The 24,779-nt window shown below is 41.3% G+C and overlaps 1 protein-coding gene across 1 annotated transcript in view; it reads right to left on the bottom strand.

Annotated features, from left to right (window-relative positions):
• Nucleotides 1–3,671: 3,671 nt before the first annotated feature.
• The window catches only part of Grid2 (glutamate ionotropic receptor delta type subunit 2), a 1,513,832-nt gene continuing 1,492,724 nt past the window's right edge, over nt 3,672–24,779 (bottom strand). The window contains exons 15-16 of the mRNA XM_055612670.1: nt 8,474–8,714; nt 3,672–6,089 (exon numbers count right to left, since the gene is read on the bottom strand). Of these exons, the coding sequence (XP_055468645.1) occupies nt 5,667–6,089; nt 8,474–8,714 (664 nt within the window). The 3' untranslated portion in view covers nt 3,672–5,666. The remainder of the gene's footprint in view (nt 6,090–8,473; nt 8,715–24,779) is intronic.

Below are 24,779 nucleotides of genomic sequence, written 5' to 3'. Positions count from 1 at the left end.
ACACATTTATTATTCATCAACTATTTCTGGTATGAAGATAGTGAGATGTGCCCAATGTGTAACTTTTACTTTGAAATTAATCCCAGCATGTCTTCATTTCTAAGAACAAACATATACTTAACTCTTTAAAGCAGATACTATGCAAGCTCCAGACTTCACTTCAAAGCCAACTTTAATTCTGCAAAAGAACTGAGGGAAATGTATATACCTAGTGGGTGGCTCATTCAGGTTCTAAAAATGTTGCAAGCCTGAAAATGCCAAATAAACTAAATTCTTGCACATTAAAGCTTATTTCATTATATATACATGTGAGTGCCTGTGTTTGTGCAAGGCCTGGTATTATGAATGGTTTTGTAGTGCAACTAGACAAAATGAAGTTTGTTTCCTTTTAACTGCAGAGAGGTTATATATGTTATACATTATCTTTAAACTCTGTGTCTGTTGTATTTAAAGTGACAACATTGATGTCTGGATTTCAAAAATTGAACACAGTCACTACAGTACCTACTTAATTCTTATTTTTTTCAGTAGTGCCAATTAAAAATATAATGTAACAATTTAAAAAATTAACATCTGCCTTCTACTTGTATTATTTCAAATTTGTGACAGGCAAAATATTTATTAAGAGCAATATTTTTCATCTCTTCTTTGGTGCTGACAGTTTTGATTTGTGACATCTGTTTCCTTTTCTAACGCAGCTGCTCTGCGAGCTTAATTAGTTTTAAATGAATGAGAATTGATGGTGTCTTGAAAAAAATTAATTTTCTAATCATATCATGGATATTTCCAGCCCTTTGAAATGTATTGGTAATTCCAAGCGGGAGTCTATGGGGTTTCTTAAAAAAAAAAAAATACTCAGGCTAGGTTTTGGTTTCTGATAGAGTGGAATCAGCCATGTTTCTTCTGATAGAGTGGAATCATCTGTTTAAGGCTAGCAGTGGTAGTGTGGTATTGTTAACCTTATCTACTTTCTCTTCTCCACCCTGAAGAAATTCCACAAAATGTGCAAAGTGTTAAAAAATGAGGTACAAGTCCTACATAATCTGCAGACATGAAGGGAGTCCTTGAATTTGAATGCTTTTCGCTTTGCCTTCAATCTAGTGGTGACAGTGTCAATGAAAACTACTGAAAAAATAGAAACGTGGGGAATTCAGATGAAAGAAATGGGAGACTGCGTTGCTTTCACCCGTGTCTGTCCCTGTGGTAGGCGGGACCCACCTATGCAGCTCCCCCTGATGGGGAAAAGCCACAGGGTCCCTCATCTCTGAAGGATAGACAGGGCAGGAGGCTGCCAGGAGGCTGACTTGTGCAAACTTGTGCAAACTGACCTGTGTCTCCAACGGCAAAATGATCATTCGGAGGCTGAGTGTGAAGAAGTTCCTGATTAAAAGTGTTTGGTCTCTGAAGTGATGTGCTTGAAAGGTAGTAAAGCTCTAACTGCCCCAAGTGAACAGAGCTGTAGGGACAGACAGGAGTTCTGTGGTCTGTGTCACTGTGACGTGGACTGTAAGCGGGGACAGAAGACATTGTAAGGACGGAGCCTTTGGTGGCTTCTGGCTTAACATAACCATTTCTGAAAATCAACATATTGGAAAATGTCCAAAGCTTTGCTGTGGAGATGTCTGAACCTCAGAAGACAGACATAGCTGGCTTTCCAAGAACAGTTGGGGTGGATTTCCCTAATAGGTTGGGGTACAGAAGGCCCAAAGGGGCTGAAGTGGGTTGGGGGTGAAGCATTCTGCCATCTCAGAAAGGCTTGTGGTGGCCTGTGGACCCTAATGTCAGTCTGGAGCAAAGACAAAGGCTGCTGGCAATGCGTGTATCCAGAACCCCTAAAAAGCATGGCCACGGCTCCCTACATCCAACCAGCTCGCACTAAAGCAGTCACACAACAGGTTCTCTGTGCATGCTGATGGGGCTGAATGGACTTTTCAAATCTACTATTGGTGTTGGCTTTAATTACTTATCTTTTACTGTCAGGAAAGTTGCTTTCACCCAAGGGAGCTTATAGGTGCTCTTCTAAAGTAGTTATTGAAAGGACATTTTCTAGTGTGTTAAGATGGTCATCATGACTATCATTCTTAGTCATTAAATAGTCTTTGGTCAAAAGACTTAGATTGCCTATAGGATTTAATTTCAGAAATAAAAAGACCCACATTTTAGCAATCCCATTACACTGTCACATAAGCTCTTAGCCCTGCTTTAGTTACTATATTCATAATCCAGAATGCATTTCACCCAAAAATTCTGACTATAAAATCGCAATAACTTGCTATTCAGCTAGAATAATAGAACCGGAAAGTATGATGGGTGAGTCAGTCTTTTCATCTCTTTTCTTTTTAATTAACAAAGCAAAGTACCATTCAGAAAAGTCTTTTTATAACAGTACCTTTTCAGGTGATCTTAATCCTAAAATAAAGGAGATGGGAAAACAATTAAACAATTAAGAGAAGAATAAGTTGCCAATAGAGAGATATAATATAGTAAAAAAAAAAAGCCTCAGAATTTTCTTTGTATGTTTGATTGGTCATAAAAGCGCAGAAAACTTGATGACTCACCAGTAGAGAAAATTGGACATTTGAATGCAATGAAATCATCTGGGTATAAAGTATTTGCATTGCAATAGCAAGTTTAATCAAAGGGTGCAAATCAGGGCAAACTCTGGACGAAGGGGCTGATACTCGACAAAGAAGAGATTCAGGCTGACTTCTCCTCAAAGCTGTGACCTTGAATAAAGGAGTAGGTGCTTGCTGTGCTGCCTGTTGACTCAGACAGTAATGTAACACCCACAGGCTCAAGGACAGAATGGCAGAGATGTGCAGAGTGTGTGTTGGAGAGGAGAAAGTGGAAGCACCCGTGTTTCAGCCTCATCTCCACATCCACTGGCCCTTGTGTGAATGTTGAGTGAATGTTATGGAAGCATGCAGAGCCCAAATCCCAAAGCTGAAATTTCACACCAGTTTCAAGTCTTAGACTATCAAGCACTTGGACAATACCAGCTTTTTAGAATGTCATGTTTTCATAGTCATAAATTGAGGAACATAGTCTATTTCTTTACAGTTTCTTCTACTTCCCACATTTAAAAAGCATTTTTTGATGTAATTTGAGAATAGAAATTTTCATCAAAATCATATTTTATAGCTGTCATCTCTCTACTGAATTAAATGTTAGAAGGATTTGATAGTTCAAATGTAGAAATAAGTGTTTTAGAAACAATTTCTGAGTCTAAATGTATTTCCAAATTAAAAGATTTGGCATGGTGATTATTTCTCGAACAGCCAAGCAATTTTTAATAAGCCCCAAGTGTAATAATTACCCTCAATTTTCTTCCTTTCTTTTTGGATGTTACAAATGCTCAACTTACTATTAATATGGTGGCTGAATTGTTTTCATACAATAGAACAAACTTTCCTCCAAAAGCGCTTACAGAGACATCCATGAAGAAAAGCAAATACATTGTTGGTTCAAATAGTCCTGAATATCAGATTAGCAGTCTCTGATGGGCTTAGGGCATCTTGAAGCCTGGCTTCTAAGGAGCCACTCACTGTGTTTTCTGGCTAGTTAGAGTCGATGTTCTTCACCCTAATACGGTCAGTGTTTTCGGGAGACAGATCAGTGAGATCAGCATCTTTCACTTTTAGAGTTAAGACTTCAATAGTATGAAAGCAAGTTTAGAAAACGTTTTTATTAGACAAATTATGTAGACAAATTATACACAGAAAGCTCTGCCACTCATAACTGAGGCCTCCAAAATGTTTTGTGTTCTTGTAGAATAGGCAATACATCAAAATCAGCCTATGTCCAGTACTGTACATGGTTAACAACTTGTTGACAGCTGAAGTCCCTGCAGCGTCTGGTGTGCCCCTGTACAGCTGTAAAGACTTTTCCGTCTGAAAATGAGGGCGTGATGTCACCGGGGAACAGGGTGTGCATGCACCGCGGGTCCCGTCACCCTGGAAACAAAGGGGCTTCTCATGATAGGAAAGTTTTCTGCCTGACACAGTAGACAATATTTGAAAATTTAGTACAAAAACAGTGACAGTGCAAGATGCTCCCCAGAACAGAATTAGATCGAAATTGAATACACCTTAAGAATATACCTCTTAACTGCTCCTAAAGCAAATCACATAGGCTGGACCCTCTAGCAATCCTAGCCACAGAATGAATGAGATTAAAGTAAGCATACGGCTGCCTGAAAACACAGGATAAAGTCCCGCTTCCTACTTACCAGTCGAGTTTAAGGATTACAGATGAAGCTCATTCTATGTTTCTAACAGATAAGAATGCTACTTTTAGACGATTGTGCACAAAGAGGCACTGGTTTCTGCTTGTCACCCTGCTGACACGCTTGGCACTGATTTTTATAAAGGCAGAACACCTCCAAGTAGAAGCGGGTAGAAAAGGGGTTCAGATGAGAGCCCAGTATGGTGGTTATGTGTTTGCTCCAGGGTGATGTATGACACAAATAAGGCCACATCAACACCTCTGAGGGGCTTCTCCTCCTCACCAGCTACAGTTACACTGACCGGCTCACAGCTTTGGAGGAGGACTTTGAACCTACAATGATCTATGGTTAAACTCCACTCTCTGGGCTGCATGTGGGGTTCAGCTAATGGCATTTCCCATTTAGATAATTAACAAAAGGTAAAATTATCAAGGTTAGCTTTATACACTGCCGAGTAATGAATGCAAAACCTATTCAAATGAGTACATCTAGGAACAAAGATGAGATCACCCTGGATGTTTTAATAACAAAATTTAAAAATAGTCTCTTGGAAAACAACGCAGGTCAGAGTGACATTAAAGCAACCTGCCTTTCCAACTGAAAAGGCCTCCTGCGCTGTCAGAGCTCCTGTACACAACGCTTGGTTTTTAAACTAAAGCTTTATTAAATGAATTGCAATAGCAATGGCTGCTTTTATATATATACACGTTATATAGGTGCATATATATGTATATATGAGATACTAAGTTATTTAACACAATAAAGGCCTTTGCCGTATGGTAACGTTCACTGTACATAAGAAAAAGTTTGACTATTGTACAATCGCGTGGAGGGAGCATGCGCTGCTGCAGTGCAAGTGGGGCCCGGGCTGTAGTCTTGACTGGCCTGTTAATGGCTTTGTGAGATCCTACAAAACTGCACTCTCCGATTGCGCGGCCTGAATGGGCTTCCCATCGTCTCACAGACACTGCAGGGCTTGCCTTTGGTCCACAGTTAACGGACGCTCGACAGCAGTGGGGGGGATTTTATGGACGCGGCTGAAGATGGAGAAAGACTGAAGTTATTGCAATTATAGTTTCAAAACAGAGGAACGGTGTGTGGGAGCCCTGTGTGCAAAGTGGAGCCTGCGAGTGCTGTCAGTGACTCAGTGCTCAGTCCCTATACTCAAAGTACAGTATATGAAAAGCGGACTAATAGGATCCTAGAAGACTATATTCTTGGGGAACAAGTTGAGTAATGAAAAAATGGAGGGTGATAGACAGAAAGGGGGAGAAAGAGAGAAAGGAAAAAGAAATAGTGCAGGGAAGGGGTGTGAGGAGAGAGAACTAGAATTGTTACTAATTATCCTGATTTCTCTTAAATAAAACATCCCATCCATGTTAGTCCCACATTACAGTTGCTCCTTTGGGGGAGTCCTAGGATAGGCGGAGCTGTCTGCTGCTCATATGGACGTGCCTCGGTCTGGGTCATTGCCCAGATTGAGCCCCAGAGTGGGAGTAGGCTGATAAGGAATAGATGACATTGTTTTGATAGGACTCCTGAAAAAGCCCCCGTTAGGTGCCCTGTGCCTAAAAGGGCCAGTTCGGTGCTCAGGCACACTGCCGAAAGCGAAGCCAGAGGCAGCCTTTGCTGAGAGTGTGCGGCTAAGAGTCTGGATCTGCTCTGGGATGAAGGTGGTGGTGGTGATGTGAGTGTTTCTGAAATCACTGATCTGCTCCAGGGCTTGTCGTGTTGGCAAAGTGTCAATGTCCAGAGGGGTCAAGTCAATTGACGAGGTGGAAAACTGTTTATGGGGGCTGTCGTCATCTGTGCACAAGCTATTTACACGTCTATGAAGGTGCTCCAGGTCAATTTCCTTGTCATCCTGGAGATGAAGAGAAAGAAAATAAGGTTCTTATCAGTACTAGCTTCCATGGTTTAAGAAAAAAAAAAGTTGTTCAGCAAACATGTAATTAACTGAACTTTGGGGCATATTTCTTAACAGATCTTGACTGGGCCCTTAGCATGAGCCAGGCACTGTGCTGGTTTCTGGGAATACTGACAGGGCTATGAGACAAAGTATCTATAGTAAATACTTTCCTTGCAGCCGGGGCTTTAAAAATGAGCATACACCACATGCAGCTACAAAGACACGGGACAGGCTCAGGCAGGGACACACACACAGAAGTCCCGATTCCAGTGGCTCCCGCAACCCCTGCCACCCCTTCTTGTACATGCGTCCTCTTTCAGAGTCTCAATCCAGGTGGACTTGATCCTCTCTACCACTTAGGCCTAGCCTTAACTTCCCATTTTTAGATGAAAGAGATAGAATGTGTCACACTAATGTGTCAAGGACTATTCAAGTGTTGCTTCCTGCAGCCCAAAGCTAGGAGTTTCTTGAGAAAGAGTCAGCCCAAGAGAGACTTCTTGACAGAAAGAACATGTGCTTATCCAGGACCTGCATCTGACAGCGGTGGGGTCAGAGGGACACTTACAGAACCCTTCAAGTCGGGACATGTGAATAAATAGCTTTAGATGACAGTCAGTTTTACGCTATGTGGAGATGTTTGTGAGAAGTTTTATTTATTTTTTAAAAAGGCAATAAAGCCTCGGAGTTTAGAAGAGAAAACCTATCTGCAAACCCTTCAGGATTGAAAAAATAGAATTGAGAAGAAGCAAAATTTCTTTTATGATATTTATAGCCAAGGTTGGTAAATTAAATTGATGAGGTTGTAAAAATGCCCATTAATCATAAGAGGAGAAAATAGTTGTTTCCAGAACCTAGAATGCCCACCAGAAGTTAGAGTAGGCTTCCTGTTTTCCACCACCCATGCAGTGCTCTGCAGCAAAAACTGCACAGCCCTTTTTCCCCTTCTCCTTTCTCATTTAAAATCCAATAAAAACATCCATTAATGCAGTATTATCACCAAGACGTCAGAAGGCTGAGATGTATAATTTCATGGTTCCCACGGCAACTGTAATCTAGACATCCATCAACAGCTATAACAATGCGAACACTTCATATCTTCTGTAGTAATTCAAAAATAGAAGGAGCTCATGAGTCCTTCATTTCCAGAGTTTGGAGAACACCGAGTCTCAGTGACCATCTGCATTAATGTAGCCTTTGGCTTTGGATGGATGTCAGCAGAGAAACAAGTGCTTATGTATTCTACAAAGAAGACATGGCAATAAACCTGATTAGCTTTCTATTGGCTCTCCACGTACTGGAATTGTGTGTGATCACTCACACAGGCAGAAAGCAAGGTAGCCAAGCTCTCCTTAAGCGGTACTGATCTACTTTTCATCTAAGGAGCTACAAGGATCCTTAGACTCTGTAGATGAGGATGTTTGAAAGACATCACTGCCGCGCAGACATGCATATACAAATGAGAGATCATTTTCATTTGTGCATCAAAGCCGATCTCTTTGGAGTGCCTTGGGCATCAGTGAGCTAAGTGCTGGGCAGAAAGTTTAAAACTTTCTTTGAAACTGACCCTCAAATCACGTCACTTAATAAACTCGGATTGCTTTTCACATCAACTCTCCAAGCTTTTGGCAATAAGATTAACGAGCCAAGCGTTTTCTTTTCTGTTCATGTTTTCTCCAGAAATGGACACAGCTCACACACTGCTTTCACTGAGGTACTATGTATAATTCCGCAACCATTCTTACTGAGAGCTATACAAACTTGGATGTGGCCCGGAGTTAAGCTGATGACACAGTCAGGGAGATAAATAGACTTCAGAATGATTTCTCCATGTGAATTTGGCACACTTGGGATCACGGGAGAGCCCCAGATACACAGTCAATTTCTCTAGGTCTTCATACATAGATAGGAAGCAGTCACTGGTGACAAAGAGAAAGCATCATGCTGGGGTCTTTTAGGGCTAGTCTTTAAGACTCAAATTTATCTACAACTTAAGGAATTGAAAGAAACTGTTAGGAACCTTTTGCAAATTGGGTCAAGGGAATCAGCCTTGCAGGGTCATTAGTGTTTCAGAGACTCAGAGACTCAGCGACCCTGAGACTCAGAATTTCAGTGCCTAATACAGAACGTGAAATTGTCAGGCTCGCAGACACTACCCCTGCTCTTCATTCAACCCGAGAATCCTAAATGAGAACTGGCTTTACTCTCCTTCTGCACTTCACATGCTTGTCTTGAATGTTCAAAGAAAGCAGAAAAAGCAATTGGCAATGTCAGCCCTTCCTCCCTGGAAATGGAGCCACTGGATGTTCAGCAGCTCTAGCTGGGGGCCCAAGTTCAAGTACCTCTTTGGATGGGACCCGGGAGCCCTTCCTCCTGCTCCACCATGTCTCCAGCACCGCTATGAGGCAGGAGAGCACAATCCCCGCCGCCAGGATGCAGAACACGCCTGCCAGGCTCTTGATGTCCAGGGCCCCTCCCTTCTGCTTTGCATCTGCTGAGGAGTACAGATCACACTGGCCATTCTTGGGCCACCACTTGTGCTTGAGAATGTCCATGTCGCCACTCTGCTGCAGCTCCAGGATCCTGGGGGTGGAGAACACAGAACATGTGACTGTTGCCAAGGCGACCGCCTTGGCCACAACCTGAACGGTCGTGACCTCCCCTCTAAAGATAGCAGGTCTAGCTCACCAGAGCAGTCTTGCCCTTCTCCTCCTCCCATCTTTCTCTTATTATTTTGCTCTCACGCTAACTCTAGTGGCCCCTGTCCCATTTATTACAGAATGATTTTAAAATTGCATTTGGGAGAAATTACTCTTCTGAGTGGTATGACAGGGTGCAGCCCTGCCCCTTCCTCCAGTGATCACAGCTCTGAACCAAGATGTTTTTACAAAGAGCCCTTTGCTGTCTCTAGCCACACACTGGTGTAATGTGACCGAGTATTTGCTATACACACAGAAATTCAATTAAAAACAAAACTTCTATTATGTATCGCGGTGTAGAAGGCCTTGGGACAAGTCTGAAGCTGATAAAACACATCATTTTCAGCTCTTCACACAACTGATGTACTTTTCTTTTTAATGCCAAAGTGAAAGTAACGTACCTCCGGGAAAGAGAAAACAGTTGATCAGAGGGGCCAGAGGTGGTTATACTCAAACAAGAAACACTTCCTTGAGACAGAAATAGCTGTGAAGAACGCGGCTTTTTGTAGTGTGCTTCACATAGAGGAATCCTCCCCAACTCCCCAAATTCCACTTAGGCTCCCGACTGCTGCTTCTACAGGAGCCATGATCCCCAGGGCCAAAACAGCTTTGCAGCTACTTGGCCTAAACCCTTAGCATCCCCCAGGCATTTAGCTTTATTCCCTGGGCTATCTCAAGAACAGGGTGGCAGCTGGAAAGAGTGGGTTCAGAGCACAGGTACACTGGTTCCTGAGGCACAACAGTTCTTGCTGTGCCCTCTTCCCTGGGATCCAATGCTAGAGTCAGGAGGAAGTCGGCTGCCTTCCTGGAAATCTGTTGTCTTTGTAGACCTCCCAGTTACTCACAAATAAGCCACTTGAACCCAACTTCCTGGAGATCATGAAGATATTTGTCAAGATGAGAAGGCAGCCATAACCATCAGTTTTAGCTCGATTTAGAATTTTTATATGATGACGTTTTGGGTATGTGGTTCCTATATTTGTCCTCTGGCCCTGGGTCATACGTTCTTTGGGGATGTGGATGTTAAAAGCTTAGAGAGAAGAGCTTGGCCACTCTATAAGCAAATCACTCATCCTTCCTTTCTTAAATCCTCTGCACGGCCAGAAGATAACAAAAGGACAAAGAGGAAGATCTTGGGAAGAAGCAATAATGCTCACAACTCACCTGAGATAACAGTGTGAGTGGCTTGGGCCTATGGAGGATGGCTATCCCACATCCCCACCAGCTCCTACACTGCCCATACCTAGCATTGCCTACGTTGCCTCCCTCTTCTCATGAAATCCATCTTTCAAACGTTGTTCCTTCAGAGTGTTGCCATCAAGGGGAGGCGAACTGATATATTGAATCTATGGAAATAACTATGAATAGTAGTAGATTGTCAGCATCTCTATTCCAGAATTCCCAAGCACCTACAAGGTCTTCACAAGGAAAGGGCCCTGTGATCATCAACTGTGATACCTTTTTGGGGACTTCCACGATGTCAGCTTAGTAAGGGTCCAAGAAGTCATGCAGTAGAGAAAACCTTATTGTTCTGTGTAGCCCAGCCTTCCCCAGGCTTCTTTCATTCTGATCTCCCCATTTTATCTCTCCATCTAAGTTAATACTCTCTAGAGCTCCAGTTTAAGGAACCCAAGAAGCATGCACTTGTGGCAGTTGCTGGCAGGGGTGATCCTCAGCCAAATTATGTATAAAGGACTCTTGCTGAGCCCACTCACTATTACCTTTTATATGATGCTGATGCAACTAAGAAAATGGTTTAGAGGTTCAGTTGTGTAAGATAAATAACTTACAGATGCTGGGGTGGTGACTTAGTCAGTGCTTGCACAACAAGCATGAATTTGATCCCTAGAATCTGTGTAAGAAAGCCAGACATGGTGGCAGAACTTATGATCGCAGAGCTGGAGAGGTGGAGACAGGTGGATGTCTAGGGTTCTTTGGTCATCCAGTCTAACCAACTTGGCAAGTCCCAAGCCAAGTGAGAAACCTTGTCTCAAAGAAACAATTTAGATATTGTCACGGAAAGGTTAGCCTTTGCCTCCATGCTCATGTGCAAACATGCATAAGCACAACCACCTCTCCCCACATACACAAAGGAAAGATTAATAATTTCTAGAGATCTGCTGTACACCTGGCTACAGATAACAATACCAAGTTTCTGTTAATAGCTTAAAACTCACTTAAGGGTTCATTGCATCATAACAGAAACAACACAGTGCCCTTTAGGAATTTGCTTGCCAAAAGGCATTAGACAGTCCAAGCATCTTTAGATACTCTAGAGGAAAACTTTAGTGAGCTTTGAAGAAAGAACTCTGCTTAAAGTTGAGTTTATAATGAAATATAAAAGGATGCTACAGCAGCATTTGTTTAATGAGAATACGGTTGCCCTCAGTATGTGTGGAGAATAATCTAGGATTCCCCAGTGGATTCCAGAGTTGAAGAAAACTTTGGTCGCTTACATAAGGTGACATGTTGATTACATAGAACACTCTGTCCTCAGACACACCATCTGTGTGGTGTTTTGAATAAAAATGTCCTCCAATAGGTTCATGGTCCCATGTTAGAGAATCTCTTGGGGATATTTAAGAGCTATGGCCTTACCAGAGAAAGTACATCACTGGAAATGAGCTTTGAGAGCCTAAAGACTCATCCCATTCTTCAGCTGTCTCTCCCTCTGCTTTGTGCTTGCAATTAAGGATGTGAGCGCTTGTCTGCTGCTGCAGTCCCTGCTTTGTGCACCTTCCTCCCTGCCATGATGGACTCTTATCCTTCTGCAACCATGAGCCAGATAAGCTCTCTCATCCTTTGGTCATGGTATTTTATCTAGCAACAGAAAAGTGTCTCAGGTACCATCTGTTATACTGTCTTCCAATCATGTAAATATCGCAAGCCCATCTAAATAGTTGTTATGCTGTCCTGTTTAGGGAATGGTGACAAGAAATAGCCTTGTGTGTCCAGTCCAGCATTTCTCCTTCCCAGGACATCTGTGATCTATAGTTGGATGACTCTGTGGGCACATGGGTACAGGTGACCAAGAGAATCAGCCCCAGCCCCAGCCACCTCCCCTCGACCCCCACACTGGTCAGTGCCTATGAGATGCTGAGTTTTTCTCCACAGACCTTAACCTCCTTCATAGTTGCCTGTAATCAGTGATTATTGTGAGATAGAGAGCCCACTTGCTTTATCCTTGTTCAAAATGTCCAGCATAGCTTAGCAACCCTCCCCTCACAGCCTGCTCTTTTTTGCTTCCCATCACTGAGGCTGTTTTATAATTTATTCCATTTTCTATGAATCCATCCATCCATGCAATAAATATTTCAAGAGAGACTCATGCCAAGCATTCCCTGTGTACAAAATTTATTCTCCACCACAAGTGTACATTCAGGTGGAATGACCTGGCCCACAGCAGACCTGCCTCTGAGTGTCTTCACTCTGTGCTCTTTGTCCCTTCACTCACCCAGGATAAGATTCCAACCTCCTAGCTTTCCCCAGTCATTGCTGTAACCTCTGAGTGTCATTCACTTACATTCACTCATAGCCTATTTATTTATTTATTTTTTTAACATTTGAGAAATGTTTTCACTTCAAAACAAGCATTGAACTATAAAAATCATATTTCACCTACTTCAGTTCCAATGGGGATAAATGCAGTACACTGGAAGGCTTTAGCTGTGGCATTTTAGGTCCATGTAGCTAGGTGATAGAAGGTCACAGAGTAAGGAAAGAATGGAGTGTACTCTTTAGGAGCCTTCAAGTTCTGGGAAGCCACAGTGGTCTCTGTACTCGGTGGACCTCATGGCCACACAGCTCAGGCAGCTGAGGAACTGTAGCGAGGCTCCTGTCTTCAGAGTTACACAGAGAAATTGGTTCGTAGACTTTCCTGGTCACACTCCAGTCATACGCTCTCAGTCCACACCACATTCTGGGCATACAGGCTGGCTTTGGATAACCACCGTAGGGCAACAAAAGTGGTCACCTAGGCCTGGAGTTCTACAGAACCTTGCTATGTAATGCTTCTGGAAGTTCTACAAGAGTCTCATCATACCCTTCTATCATTAAAAACAAACAAACAACCCCCCCCAAGCAGCTTATCTAAAGACTAGTTGGAGTAAGCTTAGTAAAAATATAACATTCTTCCTTAAAAACCAACAAGATGAATTCTTGTAATTAAATGAACATCCAGGTTCCTTTTAAAATCTGCACAAGACTTTTTTTTTTTTTTTTTTTTTTTGCACAAGACTTTTTAAGTGAAGCTTAAAAGCACAACTAGTGGAGAGTTTTGCCGTTTAGATATAAGCAACATAACATAACATAACATAACATAACATAACATAACATAACATAACATAACATAACATAACATAACATAACATAACAACTTGTGCGTATGTGTGTATGTGAATTCAAGAATATGATATGAAAATCTTCAGCCTTACGGGAAGATGAGACGGTCTGTTATGAGCATGAGCTCCACAAGGTGGGAGTGTTGGCTCACAAAGGGTTAGGCCACACAGCAACCATGGTTCACCTGCAGGCGAGACGGAAATGCAGGAAGCAGACAGTTGTGCCCTAAGCACTTTCCTACTAGTTACAAAATTAGCTACTGGATTGTGATGAGCGATTGGATGGCTCATATTTTTTTTTCTTGTGGTGAGAAAGATTCCCACCATTTTAAAGGTCAGGGTGATGACATCAGCATTTTCATTCCAGGGCTATTGGAGGGAGAATTAAAGAGACCCAAACACAATGAATCATGTTATCTTGTTCAATGCTTGGGATGTGCGAGAAGAGGACAGCTTGAAATCTCAGTGATGACTGTCAGTGTGTGTGTGTGTGTGTGTGTGTGTGTGTGTTTGTGTGTGTGTGTGTGTGTAGTCTTGCATTTGTGCATGTGCACATGATTCTATACAAGCTCATGTATGTGGTGTTCTTTGCACTGGTTCTGGCATATTCTTCATTAAGAATCTGAGAGTATTCACTAATAAGAACACTGCATTTCCTCCTTTGTCCAAGTGTTCAAATACTTGCATGCTCACTGAGCCGGAAAAAAACAAATTGGATGGTTCAGCTTGGAAAAAAATGGTTTCTAGCTCAGCCTGGGCACTGTGAGTTCCTTGATACAAATGAGCACATTCCAGGGGAAGGCTGGGAAGCAAATGGCTCTTCTTTTGTATTCAAATAAAAGAATTGAGCACGTTCAGGCAGGCCTCTGAGAAAAGGTTTTGCTCACTTTGAAGATAATAGCTTCATTTCTTTGCTGGGCTGCTCTAACCCATTGATCACTTAGCACCTTGAACAGTTACTCTAAATTGATTTCCAAATTAATTTATTTGTAAGGAGAGAGGTTGCTGCAGAGGGCGGGGAGTTTGCAAATCTCCATCTGCAAAGGTGACTTAGATGCTATCCTGAGAATAGCAAGCTGTGGGCTCCTTTCAAGTTTCACTGGCGTCATGGCCCTTTGCTAAACTCCTGTGGAGCCAACTGTGACACAACATCCCTGGTTGTCTGAGAAAGAGAAAAAGATGACACCTGCCTACTAAGTCACTTCCACTAAGAAAGAGTCTAGAGACAATCAGAAAAAAAAAAAAAATCAAAATGAATGCAAGAATTCTTCCTTAGACTATAGTCGTAGTTGCTCCCGTGAGTTTGGTAATCCAAATTTCCAGTTTCTAGAGACAAACTATTATAATGCAAAGGATGACAGACATTGCTCACCCCCCCAAAAAAAGAAGCCCCACTCTACAGCAGAGGACACTAAAACTGAGCGGGAATGCCACACAGTGCCACGCCGTTGCACTGTTGTCCTGATTAAGTGATTTTGTTGGTGACTCACACTGACTGGAACTCAAGTCTGTCTTCTAACACATTTATACACTCATTGCTTGTGTCCCACACAAATATTGAGAGAACAGCAATCTAGCTCTTTCACTTTTCAGGCATTTGTTAAGAGGCTTAAGGAAATGGCCATCTGCATGCTTCCCCTAAGCAAAACAACATAATTGTAGTGTGACTGTAAATTTGTTCATACTGTAATTTGGATAGACAAAGAAAATATAGTTTTTGCATAGCTTAATTGATCTTCTTTCTGAGGACTGTGGCCACTGAGCAGGGAGATAAAACTAAACTTAGTTTAGTGTGATTTAAAATTTAATTGGCTCTAATAATGCAATGTACCTCTAGATTTACATCTATCTAATAGGGAGGATGATTAATCCTAGCTTTCTTCCTTCCTTGTTCTTTTTCAAGATGGCTTCTGGATTTGGGAAGGTAGGCACTGCAATATCTTGGTGAAATGAAGCTGCTGGTCCCTTGGCCGTGGGATTTTTTGGTTGGTTCTGAGGTATGATGGATTAGGTCAAATTTTTAGACATGTCTGAGGCTAATGTCTGCGAAAGCTCTGAAAGGTCACTAGGTTACCATAACAATTTATAGAAGAAAGCATCTATTTGGAGCTACAGTTTTAGAAGGTTAGAGTCTGTGACCATCATGGTGGGGTTTATCTAGCAGGTAGGCAGTCATGGTGCTGGAGCAGTAACTGAGACTTCAAATCTGGATCCTGAACCACAAGGCAGAGAGAAAGAGAGAGAGAGGGTGAGAGAGAGAGAGAGAGAGAGAGAGAGAGAGAGAGAGAGAGAGAAGATGTAACTGCCAATGGTATGGGCTTCTGAAACCTCAAAGCCCACCCCAGTGACACACCTTCTCCGAAAAGGTCACACCTCCTAATCCTTCCCAAACAGTTCCATGAATACTCATCAAGTATTCCAACTGATGAGCCTATGGGGACTATTCTCATTCACATCACCACAATGGGGCTGATTGGGTTTTGAAAGGCTGTAAGGAAAGGAGGCTCCCTCTGTGCCTTTATCCAGCCACTGACTATTTTCCAGACATCATCACGATATCTCCTTCTTCCTCACTGTGCACCATCAAGAGACAGATCTATGAACTCTCACCATTCATACCTCAGGGAGAAAGAAGAGACAGGGAGAGCTGGTAAGGAAGATTGAGCTTTTGATGGCTTTCCTGTCATTGGAGGTCTTCTCTGCTGTGTGGGGCCCATGAACCCAAGAGCATTCTTCAGAAATCTTATAAGATTGGATGGTAGAGCTGCTCCCTGTTTTGGATGTGGTTTTCAAATAGATGCCTGTCCCCGCCCCCTGTCCATGTCCCTCCTCTTACTTGTGTCTGCAATCTTCAGGTTTCTCAGTTCATCTTCATGGAAGAGAATTTCAACTATGTAATGATAAAAACTCTATGACATGATACTTGCCAGATATTTCCTCAACTTGGAAGTACTGAGGCAACTTGAAACTAAGAAAGGGTGAGGATAAAATATACTATTTTAAATATGTAAAAAAATCATCTGTACATATTTTTGAGTTTTGCATTGTTAAGAAGACATTTAGGAGACTCAGTAATGTTTAATGTTGGTAATCTCTGAAAAAAGTCTGGAATATTTTAAATAAAGATTTTTTTGTTTTGGCATATCAGATCTGACAAGGGTAGAATTCCCTCAGCATTAAGCTCATTTCATGAATTTCTACAAAAATTTTCTCTGTGACTTTGCCAAGATGCTTAATGGTATGCAGATACTTTTGGGAAGAAAGCATTTCAATTGGTTTTTGTTCATTCATTTTCCTCCTTGTCCTATAAAACCCAGGTAAACTTCCTTGGAAGCGAAAGTATTTTGCAAGGGTGAAGATCACAGCAGGTGAGCATCGTGGATCCATAAATAGATATTTGAGGCCAGAATTTGAAGATCTGAGTTGTTACAGCAAGTTCCATCAACTTCTGAGAGACAAGCATCCATCAATCACTTCTCTTATGTAAGGCTTCTCAGTGACTGGTGAATAACATTAGCTGCATCGAATACTTACTGCTATCACCTAGTGTCTCTGCAAAGCCATCTTTCTGGGTGATTTAGAAACTCCTTCCTATTTAGACTGGGTTTTTAATTAGCACTTCCAGCATGCTGCCTCAGTCCTGTCCACCAAGGAACATCATGAAGATGAACAGCCTCTCTTGTCTTCCAAATGAGTTAGTGTGATATGGCCTTCTAAAGCATATCATAAGCCCTAGACTTCGCAGGGCATATGGCTCCTGTCCTATTACCAGCCCTGTTTTTGTCTGGTAAAGGCCATCGTAGACAGCTGTAAACATATGTGCTTTGTTTGCAGGAACAGCTCAGAAGTCTGACCTGCGCAGCTGACTGTGTCTGCTGACTTGGTTTGGGAGTCTCAGAGCTGATACTTCCCTGGGGTCAAGAAGGCTCATTTCACTGATCCTGTTAGCCAGACCCAAGATTGCACCCTAGAAAGTATCTCTCTGTTTTAGAGACGTTTGTGACCTTTATTCCAATGCTCTTTTGGCCACCTGTACTACATATTAATTGATATTGCATTAAAACTACTGTATTTGCATCTTTAAATGAAGACTGAGAGACTGTATACTTACTTTGTATTTAAACATATTGAGAAAGAAATTCATTGTATACAAGTGACAGCACTATAGTCCCTCAAAAGGAGTCAGGTTCCTCTGGTTTTGTGATTAAATTTGCCTTGAGACTGGGACTGCCCGTGACTTAAGAGTGACAGCCTTACACATTGGGTCAGGTGGGCTTTTTTTGCCTGGGCTGGAATCTATGGAATCATTTTCTATGCAGTGGCAACTTCAGTTTGCGGTCAAAGGAGTATGAGTAGATACTGTCCTACAACTGAGAACCTCAGAGTAGTGATTACAATTTACAAGGAATGAGTAAAAACTGTCCAAGGCAGAGAAGGCAGTGTGTTTTACAACAAAAAAGATGGACATGTTTTAAATCCAGGGAAGCAGTGTGCATCATTAGAAGTAAAGAATTGCCACATACGCCGAAGACGGCGTGCTGCCATCTTGCCCAGCAGCCGAAGTGCACCCCCCCAGGAGTCTGATCAGTTACAGCTTCAATTACGGCTGCAGGCATGGCCCTGTGCCAGAAGAGATCTCTCCTGTGCTGCTTCACGTCTAGCATCTCACTTTCAGATTAGAAAAAGGTAATTTGATAAAATCTTAAGTCAACTCTGGCTTCCTTCTTCAGAAACTAGTACTGAAGCTCCCAGCTGTCAATTAATCTCTTCCTGAGGCATTCATTTTCATGCGGATATAAACTTTACCCAGAATGTCTATTGCCAAAATAATGCACTACAGTGAAATACTACAAAACCTATAAAGCGCTTACTAAAAGTATTGTTTGATTTGATTTTTTTAAACAGGCTTATCAGTACTATTCTTACTTGTGCATGTGTACCCGTGCGGTTGTGAGTGTGTACGCTCTTAAGCTGATGTTACAGGCAGCCATGAGCCGAGCCATGCAGGTGTTGGGAACTGAACTCAGGCCCTTGAGGGCAGTGGTTCTCAACCTTCCTAATGCTGTGATCCTTTAATGTAATTTTTCATGTTGTGGTGATTCTCACCCATAAAATATTTTTTTTGTTGCTACTTTGTAACTGTAATTTTGCAACTGTTGTGAATTGTAATGTACATATCTATGTTTTCTGATGGTCCTGTGAAAGGGTCACTTGGCCCCCAAAGGGATCACGACCCACAGTTTGAGAGCTGCTGATCTAGGAGAGCAGTAATTGCTCATAACCACTGAGCCATTTTCTGCCCCTGAGTGTTATTATTAATTCATTATTTTATCATCATGCTCATATGATCATGATAGTGATGATGATGATCATGGTCATCATCAGTAGGATCACTTTTAAGTCTTAGCTGTCTCTGAATGTGTGATGGTCCTCCTTCCTCAGGCCCAAGGATGCCACGGTTGGTTATAAATATGAACAATAGTTTGATATGCTTCTTAAAGTAACTGTGTGAAGTGAGAAATGAGACCTATTGACTGTTTTGACTATAGGATTGTTCCACCACCTTTATTTTTATTAGTGGTGCTGTGATGTTAATGTCACTCACTATGGTCTCATTTTACAGCTAAGGAAACTGAGGCTCACGATGAAGAAAATTTCCCAAGGCCCAAGACTGCTGAGTGGTTTATTTGTCTTTTCAAATCAAGTCCTCTGGTTTCTGTGCTTGCTTTGAGCACATTCTCAAGACCTTCATTATTGGGAAAGAGAACCTTGTCAGTGGAAAGTTGTCTCTTTGGTTCGTTCGTGCTTCTTCATTAAGGGAGACTTTCCCTCCTAGCATCCTTGGCTACCACACATCCCACTGTATCCATTTCCAAACACTACGCTTCTAGTAACACATCCTGATGTCCCCAGAGAGCCACATGAATATCGCATGAGTTCGTTAATCTCTTTTGTGATTAGCGTAAACATCAGATGAATTCATTATCATGAGGCACTTAGGGAACTTCAAAAATGATATCAAAACAAGGAAGTGTGTCCAAAGAAGAGGTGCTCTGAAATCTTGTCCTTATCCAATCTAAGTCATGTGTTGTGAAGTTTCTAGCTCATACTGTGAAGTTTCTAATCCATGCAAAGGACTATACTGCCATCATTTCTATACAGTGAATTTCTTTCTCAATATGTTAAAATACAAAATTAGCACACACTCTCTTAGCCCTCATTTAAAATGCAAACACAGTAGCATTTATGGCACCCACATTTATCTCAATGACTTCCCTTCCCTAGCTTGTGCACAATCCTCCATAAAAATATGCTGCTTGTTAAACAGCACTTAAATGTTCTGAAAACTACATTATTTAATTATTTAATGTTATTACTTAGAAAAAATACTGCATTCATCTACGGAGAAGAATTTTGACTTCTCTAAGAACCATCATATATTATAGATATTTTATTTGATTGAAGATGAGTTTTAACTTTGAAATACATAGTGCCCACTCATGATCTTCCTGCTTTCCAGACATCCCCTTCACCCACAAGTCTTGAAGTACCTAAAGGGACAAAATCAGCCATGCTCCAAGAAGCAATTGCTTGAAAAATTAAATTAGCAATGTGACAGATCTCAAGACTTTGGTGACTAGTGAACTTTAATTATTATGTATTTTATGTGTTTATGCTGACAGTAAAAGTCAAGCACTCATTATAGAAATGGCAGACATGATCTTTCATAAAATTTGAGTGCTGGGCAAATGAATAGATAATCAGGATAAAGAAAGCTAGACAGAGAGATGCTAGAGAGCCGAGAAGACCCAGACAATGGCTCCCACTGAGATGGAGGGCATAATTGCATTTGGGAAGAGAACACTTTTGGTGATCTTTTAAAATGTCAGCCACATCCTTAAGCACAGTGTGGTATTTGGGTTATAGGGTAAAGGGGAAATTCCTTTCATTTTGCAGTGAGAAACTGGCAGTGATCACCCTTGGTCAGAGCCAGTCTGGCAGGCAATGCCAAATCTTTCCACATACCTTTCAATGCACGCTTGTGGAAAACACATCACTAAGTTAAATTTATTATGTGTATTTTGTAAATATTTTCCTACCTTTAGTCTGACATACAAACTTTAAAATAAGCGGGATCTTGAAGGGTGTGCTGTATATGTGGTAGAGATTGTGGTGTAGGAACAGTGCTCAGAGAGACTTAGGCACCGTGCTTATAGGGAGGGGATAATGGAGGAAGGGGTTTTGAGGTAACAAGCACTGTCCTGAACATGAACATCAATACTGAACTTTGGAAATGTGAATAGCAATATATAGAAGGAATTCATTATTCAGAGAGCACTTGGAGAAGCTGGTTTGATAACTGGAGATTTGTTTTGTGATGCAAATGACATCTTCTAAGTTAGAGGTTCTCTACTGATGTATGTGTGAAAAGAAAAGCAACTCAAGGTCTGTTTGTATACACTCTGCCCTTGATTAAAAGTCTCAGTTAGCTTTTAGAGCATCAGTCACAGTACAACTTCAGACTCTTCAAAAATGATACCTTAGATTTTGGATAGTTTGTGTTTCATTTAGCACTGGTATATAACTATGATGGAAAGAGTTTCAGTTTTTAAACAAGTTAAGTCAATAATAGAAACTGTTTTGAAGGAGACCTTAGGCAACATTTTTCATTTTAGACCTCTGAAAAAGTCCCTAACATCTTCCTAGTATGATTCTGAATATACAAATGATGTTTCTATAAATGGGAAAAATAAGAAAGCAGAACAAAACTTGTATCTTGGACATTAACCTGCAATTACACTACTGTGTAATTTCATTGCAGTGTGATTATGTTCTCTGAGAGACACCGCACGATGAGAGGCACTGTGTAAGAGGTCACACCTTGTGTGGAAGGATGGGCAGGCTGGGACAACCTTCTGGGGAAAGGATCATTTCCGATTAGAAATTAGGAATAAGTGGGAGAGGCAGAGGCATGTAGGGCTGAGAAGAAGAGTTCAGAATAAGGAACTACTGTGAGAAACCCAGAAGAAAGAGGCACTGAAGAACTGAAGTGAGCTCCCTGTGAGGAGCAAGGACATGGGAAAGACCAGGCTAGCGTTAGAGAAGCAAGCTTTGTGACTTCTTCAAGGACTTTACAGTTGTTCTTAAGCTTGTTGGCATTGTCATTCCTCTTTTAGACGCTAACTTCCTTGAGGGAAGTGCCATGCACTATTAATTCTCTATTTTCAGCTCTGGGCATATACTGCCTTAGTAAACAGTGGATGAATTGATGAATGACAAATTCTCCTTCCCCTCCCAGCACAAAACCATCTCTTGGGATACATTTGGCCTCTCTGAAAGGATGCCCCGAACTCTGTCCATCTATTGTTGAATCCCACACTACTGTCTGGCGTTGGCGAGCTGATCCTAGGTCAGTAGTTTGTGTTCCACACTGTTAATTATTACTGAAAGTTGATACCCACATGAGCATCTCTCCCATTTCAGCCGTACTGTGAACCCCTGTGGGATGGAGACCCCAGGGCTCTTGTTTGACTCTCTCTACTCCAATCACAGGGACTTAGCTTCTGCATCAGCACAGAAAGCATTTGAAAACCTGGTTAATTATGAATGTTAAAACAGGCACTTGGTGGCATGGTGTTGAAGATGGGCTCAGGCCTCTGGTCTCACTAATTCTATTTTGGCCCTCTCAGGTTCTGTTTGCCTCTTTAACCCTTTTGTGAGACAATCTCAACTTTAGTGACTTCAGGAACACTAGGACTTATCAATCAATAAACATCTTTGAGACAGGTAGCTAAAACTACCCTTAAGCAAGTGGGAACCGCTTAGGAGGGACAGTACATAAATTGGGTAGCTATGACCGGAGAAGCCATCACCTCTTGGGAACCAGATTTCACCTCCCTAGTGATGATCAGAATAAGAAGCTCTTTTGACCACCTTGCAGAACCAAAATTGTTTCAATGATCCAGAAGACCCCCATTTACAGTGGGACTGCCTCATTATGCAGCCCCTCTGTCTCTCAGCTAACTATTTCTGCATTTAAACCTAGTGATCAGGTAAGTGCCCCAGAGATAAACTTGTGGTCCCTGGACCTTTTGTCTGACCCCCTTTCTGGGATGTGTTGACGAAATCTTACCTCTGATTTTAGACATTACTCATATATTGAACTGGCATATTGGGACAGATGGCCACACCTACTCTGTTGGGAGTCATGGAGTTGGAGCTTTTGATCCAAAACTGTAGCAGTGTTATAGACCAAATGTTTACATTCTTCCAAAATTCATGACTTGACTGTCTAAGCTCCACTGTGACGGCTGTGGAAGTAGAACCCAGGAGGGGATTGTAATTAAGGTTAAAGGAGGACAGAAGGGTATTCTCTTACTATGGAAGGATTAGTGCCTTCTAGGAAAATGCATAAGAAAATCCTGTGCTCTTTTTCCACACAGAGAGTTCATATGAACACAGCAAAGTACACACTACACAGGTACTTTCCTGTAAGGAGGGGAAAGAGGCATCACAATAAAACCTGTCTTCCTGGCACTTAGATGTTGGGCTTCCCAGGCTTCAGACTGTGGGAGAAAGATTTGAGTGGGGTGAGGAACTCAGCATATGGTACTGCGTAAGGTGGCTGTGACACTGTTCCCCAAGGACTGTGAGACCTCAGTAAGAGTGCTGAATCCTTAGTTATCCTTCTCACAGCCTCTGTCCTGGGACTGGCTGTTTGACTTCCTTCCTTTTTCCTCTAAATCATGTCTAGAGTGAAAATGCTTTTAGATGCAGAACCTTTAGAATTGATGATCATCTTCCTGTTAATATTAATATTTAATCTGACTTTAAAAAGTAGGCTGCCTACAAGTCAAACAGCTTTCACTTTTTGAATGTCATCTAACAATCTGCACAGCATTTCTTTCATTGTCTTGTTTTTATTATATACTGCACATATCAAAACAAATAAGTCACAACTTTATCCTTTATGTTAGCTAGTAAAGTCTTCTTACACAAAATTTCATTGACTTAATTCCCATGACATGAAGTTTGTATGCTTTAGATATTACATTCTTATAAAAATATCCCCTACTGAAACTTATAAAAGAGTAGGGGGAGATACTTACAGTATTAAAGGAATCAAACTGTTTTCAAATATCTCAATATGATAATTCAATGTGGCTACTACATTAAACATTTTCATTAAACACTTTAAGTAAACCATTTAAAAATCATTATATAACTCCAGAACTAAAAGCAAAAACAAAAACAAACAAAAAAACCAACCAGACAACCCCTCCCTAAACACACACACACACACACACACACACACACACACACACACACACACAGAAACTAAAACCCTTCATTTTGAATGTTGATAGCTAGCTTCAGTGAAGTTGATAAGGACCAATCTTCATTAAAATTGTATCATCCAATATGTAGTTTTTGCTGTTAAGCCTCTACTAAACCTTTACTCTTTCGTCATTTGATGTGAGAATAAGGATTTCCTAAGCAGGAACATGACTTATAAGCAAAATGTTTGGTTTTCTTATGTGCTTTCAGGAGTGAGCCTGACTTGTAAGCTAGTAATGCTAGCTGTCTCTTTTTATAAGGTAGCAATCTGAGGTACTCAGCTATAATGGTTATTTATAAAAAAAAATTGCATAATGTGGTATAAAATAGCAGCGAGACTCATCTAATTCCATGCAGAAAGGATAATTGATGTGTTACTGCTCTGCTTCACAATTTAGTTTTCCCACGCATGGAGATATGCTGGGAATTAGTCTATTCCATCTTCTTAATGAGACTTATCTATTACCTCAGATAATGCATCTATTTTCTTCAACCAGCAGGATTGACTGCTTACAGGAATGAAGTTTTCAGTGGTTATTAGAAGGGAAATTTGCCCATCCATACAGAGGCAGTAGTCCATCTTTCTGATGTCTCTGTGGCTGGATAACATGAGGTGGAGTGGATACATTGCTCCTCTGAAAAGAATGTTGAGTCCTACAGTTCTTGTGACACTTTCGAGAGCTGCTTGCTGCTTTTCATAATAGAAAAGCTATGTGGACAGCTGTGTTTACGTACTGCATGGCATTATATGAGGCTTCAATAACTCAGAGGACATGCCTGGTAGAAAAAAAAACTGAGAGCCATTCAGTCCTGATAAACAATTGCCAGAGGGACAGAGTGGCTGGCTTCTTCATTCAAAATAAGTCTGGGGATACTGTATAGCTGCGTGTACACAAATATAGGCATTTGAAAATTCTAGTATTTTTCTATGTTAGGCCAGAGAGAATCAGCTTTTCAAATCTGCTCAAAACCTTGGTGAACTAGAAATGAAAGCAACTCAGTTAAATAGGGACCTGAAATATTGATAAGAACCTGACTGAATAAGTGTGGAGCTACAAATTTCCCATTTTTATATTTGGTTGTATTTCAGATCCCACAATGCTCATAACATTAGCAATTTATAGATGAGAAAAATAAGAGGACAATGCTTTTTCATAAAGAATTATTTAAGTAAAACTCACGCTATAGACCATTTCAAATAATGGCTTTCCATGTACAATAAATGAAACGGCTGCCATAGCAACAAAGGTCATGTGAGAATCAGTCCCATT

The sequence above is a fragment of the Psammomys obesus genome, unplaced genomic scaffold (genome assembly GCF_907164565.1).
Source record: "Psammomys obesus unplaced genomic scaffold, mPsaObe1.curated_primary_1811, whole genome shotgun sequence".
Lineage (NCBI taxonomy): Eukaryota > Metazoa > Chordata > Mammalia > Rodentia > Muridae > Psammomys > Psammomys obesus.
This window is presented reverse-complemented; position numbering and strand designations above follow the sequence as displayed.